Below are 6,017 nucleotides of genomic sequence, written 5' to 3' on the forward strand. Positions count from 1 at the left end.
CACCTCTGTTGAGAGGGCAGTAGGTGGGCAGGACACAGGAGTAACATCACAGAGGGGCTTAGGTCAAGGGCAGCAACCTGGGGAGACCTCAGTGTGCTGTGTCTGGCCATTCTCTGCCCATCCCTCTTACCTCTTCAAGGCATCTACCAAGCCCAGAGACAGTCTGGAGCGGCCCGTTTCCTCACGTGAAGAACCATCTATGGGACTGGGGGTCTCCACTTAAGAGACCAGGTAAGAGAAGCTTGATGTGTAAAGCCTCACCTCCACATATATAAGTAAGGATTACTTTTTTTCTTTTTTAAAGAGTGATTTATTTATTTGAAAGGCAGGGTTACAGAGAGGCAGAGAGAGAGAAGTCTTCCATATATTGGTTCACTCCCCAGGTGGCCACAACGGCCGGAACTGGACCCATCCAAAGCCAGGAGCCAAGAGTTTCTTCCAGGTCTCCCACATGGGTGCAGGGGCCCAAGGACTTGGGCCATCTTCTTCTGCTTTCCCAGGCCATAGCAGAGAGCTGGATCGGAAGTGGAGCAGCCGGAACTCGAACTGGCACCCGTATGGGATGCAGTGGTAGCTTTATCCACTATACAACAGTGTAAACCCCAAGTAGTACTTTCTTCATTCTTCTCATAAAGCTAACTGGCAAAGCAGGAGATATACATTAATCTCTACTAAAGTACTAAACGGGGCACCTCCCCTGAGCACAGGGTGGGGGAGGGAGGGGGATTACAGGATTACCGGAGAGCATGGCCCCAGGAGCCCGGAAAGCACTGACTGCCCTTTGCTTTGTTTTGTGTACTGAACTTGCAGGAGGCGGCCACCAGACTAAAGCCTCTCCCGTGCTAACCCAGCAGCAACAGAGAAACAGGTTCTCACTGGAAGGCGCACCAACAGAGGGAGACAGCCTGAGTTCCAGGAACCCACACTCACCCAAGGGTTCCTTTCTGCTCCCAGTTAGCAGCATCATTTCCCATTAAGCTCTGTGCAGAAAGATTGACGGTTGAAATAAAGGGTATGTTTTATTTTAAACAGAAAGGCACCAGATTGGGACAGCACTCAAGTTCACCTGCTCTAATAAACAGTTTGACTTTTGTTTAGAAAAGGGGCGAGGGGCGCAATGACCACCTGTTTTCTCAGATAAACTGGCCACGTCACTAAAGCGCCCAGCTGGCCTCCATCACTTTGAGTAGGGGGACCTGGAGGTGGTTGATTGTCTAAGGTAGTGAGCTGAATTCCCAGTTTGCTAGATCTAATTAAAGGGCGTGGCGGAAAACAGTGGTAGTGATGACGAGGCGGGTGGATGGCTGGGATGGGTGGGCAGAGGACAGAGGGAAACTGCCAGAGTGGAGTCCTCCCTCAGCTTATGGGGCCTTCTTGCTCTAGGAACCATACCCCGAGGCGCCCTGATGCGGCATCCCATCAAGCACTGCATCATAACCTGGGCAGGCATCACATTCCTGTGGCTCTGCATCACTGTGGAATTCCCCAGGGAAATTGAAGATGACCAAATAGCCATGCTTGTCGAAGGCCAAGTAGCAGCCCTTACTCTTGTTTGGGAATTGGGGTTGTGCGGGGGTGGGGAGGGGGCTTGTGAGGACCAGCACCTGGGCTTCCTTCCTTCTGGAACCTTCCCATCTGAGAGCAGGAAGCTCCAAAGGGAACCCATTAGTCCACAACGGAGCTGCTTTTATTGCTCGTTTTTGTTAAGGCAAGGGGAAGAGCCGGCCCTGCTCCCCTGCTCGGGCCTGCACCCTCGGGACAATGGCCAGGCATCCTGAGAGCAGCAGGGCTCACTGCAGACCCAGGGCCCCGCTCCGCCCCTAGTTCCCTAGAAAAGCATCGGGAAGCCACCGGGGGACAAGACCCGCTCCTGTTAGGAAAGGAGACATGTTTTCCTTGTCCGTATCCCAGGGAGGTGGTTATGGCAGCAGCAAGAGCCAGAAACCGCTGGAGGACTGGGAGACGATCTCCCTGAAATACACAGAGAAGATGCAGCGCAGACGAAAGAGTGAGCCCCGCGGGCGGGAGGGGGCGGAGGGCGAGTTCCGTAAGTAAGTGCAGCCTGGGCCGGGGGTGGGGCGGGGTAGAGGGGAAAGCTGCAGTGAAGCTGTTAGAGAAGATGGGACTTCTGACTAGAAAACATTGCCTGGGGCACAGCCTTCATCCCCTGTGGGTGCAGGTTCAAGTCCTGGCAGCTCCACTTCCCGTGATGCTCCCTGCTAATGTGCCTGGGAAAACAGCAAAGGATGGCTGCTTGGGCCCCTGCACCCACCTGGGACCTGGATGGAGTTCCTGGCTCCAGGTTCCGGCCTGGCCCAGCCCCGGTAGTTGGAGCTGGAGAAGGAACCAGTGAACCAGTGGGTAGAATCTCTCTCACTCTCTGTCTGTTTTACCTTTCTTTTTTTTATAGATATATTTATTTTATTTATTTATTTCAAAGTCAGAGTTATACAGAGAGAAGGAGAGGCAGAGAGAGAGAGAGGTCTTCCATCCGTTGGTTCACTCCTCAATTAGCTGTGCCACTCTGAAGCCAGGAGCTTCTTCCATGTGGGTGCAGGGGCCCAAGGACTTGGGCCATCTTCCACTACTTTCCCAGGCCATGGCAAAGAGCTGGATCGGAAGTGGAGCAGCCGGGACTCGACCTGGTGCCCATATGGGATGCCGGCACTGCAGGCAGCGGCTTTACCCACTACACCATAGTGCCGGCCCCTGTTTTACCTTTCTTAGATACATTTCTTTATTTCTTAAACAAATCTTAAAAATAGAGAGAGAAAGCATTGTCTTAGACGGAGTCTCAGGATCACACAGGCCAGCTCCCTCGGGTTTGTAAACTCTGGGGTGAAAGGCTTGCTCACAAGAACAAAAAAAAAAAAAAAAAAAAAAAAAAAAAAAAAAAAAACGAGAAAAAAAAAAAAAACCAAAAAAACCGAGAAAGGCTTGCTCACGATCACTAAGTGGCTAAGCTGGGACCAGAACCTCAGGCTCCTGACTCCCAAGAGCAGTCCCTTTCCAAATACACGTTCTTCACAGGAGAGCTGGGGGAAGAAGAGCTGGAGAAAAACAGAAAGAATTGCAACAACCATAGTAATAGCTACAGTTCCTGGGCACTTAGAGCGTGTGCCCTTGAAAGTTCACAGCTCCAAGACTCAGAGGGCCCACACCCTCCTGTGCAGCGCACTTGAACACCCCGCTGCTGTTCAAATGCAGATTCTGAGCAATTAAATTCCAGGGAGGGGCGGAGTCTGCATTTCTCAGCAGCTTGTAGGTAAGGCTGACCTTGACCTTGCTAAGGACCACACTAGAGGTAGCTAGGATGCACACATCCTCTCTGCCTAAGGAAAGAACAGAGTGGGGGTGGGGGTAGGGGAGAGACAGGAGAGGGGTACAGAGAGGGTCCCACACCGCATCCCGCCCTCCACTGCCCTTCATAGCCCGCACCACCAGGGAGCACTGACAGCCGTCTCCCTTTCCCGCCCCCTAGCATGGCTGACGGTGGGGCTGACCGCAGCGTCGCAGCAGGACCAGAAGGGCCTCCTGTACACGCTCTTCTCCCTGTTCCGATCGTCCTCCAAAGCCGAGCGCAAACGCCTCACGGTGCTGGTGCACCTGGCCGACTCCGACCTCGCCTGGCTCAGCGAAACCATGGCCCACCTCTCCAGACTCTTCAGCCCGCAGATCTTGGCAGGGCAGCTGCTGGTGATCCACGCCCCGGCCGACACCTACCCCGCAGTGGACGAGCAGGACCAGGCCCACGGCGGGAAAGTGTACTCCAAGCAGAACATAGACCACGCCTTCCTCATGAGCTTCGCCAGGAACCTCTCAGATTACTTCCTGTTGCTGGAGGACAACATCTTCTGCGCGCCCAACTTCATCACCCACATTCGGTCCAAGGTGGCCGCCATGAAGGGGCATCCCTGGGCGCTGCTGGAGTTTTCCAACATGGGCTTCCTGGGGAAGCTCTTCCACAGCAGGGACCTCCCGCTCGTGGCCCACTTCCTCCTGCTCTTCCACAAGGAGAAGCCCCTGGCCAGGATGATCGCCCACTTCCGCACCCTCCTCACCCAGGAGAGCCCGATCCTCTGCCAGCCGTTCCTCTTCTACCACAGGATGTCCTACCCCATCTCTGAGGACAAGGACAGACCAGGTCACAGGCAGAGCCCTGGCAGCCCTGACAACCCACCCGCGTCCGTCTACACGAACATGAACGTGTTCAGCGTCCACTTCCCCTGGGAGGCCTACACTCTGGACGAGTCCTTCTTCTGGACCTACAACGTTAGCATCGAGAACCACCTGACCGTGATTTTGAACCATCCCATGAACCTGAGCAGGGTGCAGGTGCTGACGGGCTCCATCGTGGACGGAGCGAACGCCCTGGAGAAGGGGCAGGTGGAGCTGGGTTACAGCCCCCAGGGGACGCCTCAGCACTGCACCACCTTCATCCTGCTGGGCCACCTCCTGGAGGGGCAGATGGACCAGAAGATATTTATGAAAAGTATGGGGTACCACGTGAGCTGTGTGAGGCTGGTGGCAAAAAGCAGCCAGAAGGGGGGTCTCATGATCAGGCATATCTACCTCTGGGAGGAGAAGCCCCAAATGTAAATACGCTGACAAGGCGATGACAGATCAGTAAGCCTATGAGCAATTAAAACCTTGGGTCCATCATTCTGGCCTATGTGAGTGGCACAGGGGAGACCCAAGGGCATCGGGGGCAGGCAGAGAGAAAGTAGATTCTCCGGCCACCAGGATATCGGGAGACTTGTGCCTTCGCTTTCTACCCAAACAAGGAAGGACTTGGTGACTCCTAGGACCTTTAGATTCCTGGGATGCTGAATCAGCCCAAAATATGGAGTGCGTGGTGTGTGAGTGTGTGTGCGTGCGCTCCAACGTAGGCAGAGGTGGGGTGGAGTGTAATGTGGGTTATAGGAGGGTGAGTGGAGGAATCGTGGGGCATCCATGACATTGAGACCCACAGAAGCTGAGAAAGGGCGAGTCTTTAGGAGTCTGTCTCAAGTTCAGGAAAACAGGTGGCCTCATAGCAAGAAAATGACTTCAGGCCCGCACTTTTAAGCTATTTCCTAGTGTTGGCTAATTCTCTCCTTCCCTCACCAGCAAACCTGAGCATAAATAGTTTGTAACTGAAGCTCCATTCACTGTCAGGAATTCACTCCTTAGCTCCCCCACTGGCTCCTGTATCCACAACAATACAGAAACTCTTTCCCATTTGTAAATGAAAAAAAGAAGGTAAAACCCAGAGGGCCAATCATCTAGTCCTCCTGCTTCTCCTCCTCCACCACCTCCTCCTCTTCCTCCTCCATCTTCTTCCTCTTTTTTTTTTTTAATAAAGATGTATTTGAAAGGTAGTGACAGTGAGAGGAAGACACACACACACACAGATCTTCCATTTGCTGGTTCTCTCCCCAAATGGCTGCAGCTTGCAATGTGGGTAGCACATATGGGATCAAATACCTAATTATATAATCTTAAAAAAGAAAAATGGGCCATAGATCATTCAAAGGGGAAAGAATAGTCTTTTTTTTTTTAATTTTCCAGGTTTAATGTGCTTTATTGGAGCAGAATTTCAGCAACAGATGGTTTTTATTACAGACTGAATGTTTGTGGGACTATCCAGCTAATTCACTTGGACTCAAGTGAGACTAACTATTAAGCTTGTTCATGTATTTCCTTTTCTTTTTTGGAAGATTTATTTATTTATTTGAAAGGCAGAGGGACAGAAGGAGAGGGGGAGAGAGAGATCAGTTTTCCATCCACTGGTTCACTCTCCAAGTGGCCACAATGGCCAGAACCCAGAGTTCTGTCTGTCTGGGTCTCCTTCCCCAGGCGCATTAGCAGGGAGCTGGATCAGAAGTGGAGCAGCCGGGACTCGATCTGGCACTCATACGGGACGTTGGAGTCACAGGCGGCAGCTTTACCTACTGCACCATCACACTGGCTCCTCGTGTATTTTCTTATTTTCAATTTACATGCAAAAAACTTAGTTTCATTCTCATAAGCCGTCA

General features: G+C 52.4%; 1 protein-coding gene across 2 annotated transcripts; it reads left to right on the forward strand.

Annotated features, from left to right (window-relative positions):
- LOC100341451 (alpha-1,3-mannosyl-glycoprotein 4-beta-N-acetylglucosaminyltransferase-like protein MGAT4E) lies at positions 1-4,662 on the forward strand. Of its 2 annotated transcripts, XM_008268569.3 has the most exons (5): positions 5-231; positions 811-1,012; positions 1,384-1,532; positions 1,912-2,008; positions 3,482-4,662. In XM_008268569.3, exons 3-5 carry the CDS (start codon positions 1,407-1,409, stop codon positions 4,597-4,599), a joined length of 1,341 nt encoding a protein of 446 aa, XP_008266791.2. In that variant the 5' UTR covers positions 5-231; positions 811-1,012; positions 1,384-1,406; the 3' UTR covers positions 4,600-4,662. The 2 variants fall into 2 exon arrangements, with proteins under 2 accessions (XP_051677071.1, XP_008266791.2); XM_051821111.2 differs by lacking the exon at positions 811-1,012 and having other exon boundaries at positions 1-231.
- The last annotated feature ends 1,355 nt before the right edge of the window (positions 4,663-6,017 follow it).

The sequence above is a fragment of the Oryctolagus cuniculus genome, chromosome 13 (genome assembly GCF_964237555.1).
Source record: "Oryctolagus cuniculus chromosome 13, mOryCun1.1, whole genome shotgun sequence".
NCBI classification, from domain to species: Eukaryota; Metazoa; Chordata; class Mammalia; order Lagomorpha; family Leporidae; genus Oryctolagus; species Oryctolagus cuniculus.

Coding starts and splice junctions, on each gene's coding strand:
- LOC100341451 (XM_051821111.2), top strand. CDS start 1,407: ATGCGGCATCCCATCAAGCACTGCATCATAACCTGGGCAGGCATCACA. Junction 1,533..1,911: donor CCATGCTTGTCGAAGGCCAA/GTAGCAGCCCTT, acceptor TCCGTATCCCAG/GGAGGTGGTTATGGCAGCAG. Junction 2,009..3,481: donor GATGCAGCGCAGACGAAAGA/GTGAGCCCCGCG, acceptor CCCGCCCCCTAG/CATGGCTGACGGTGGGGCTG.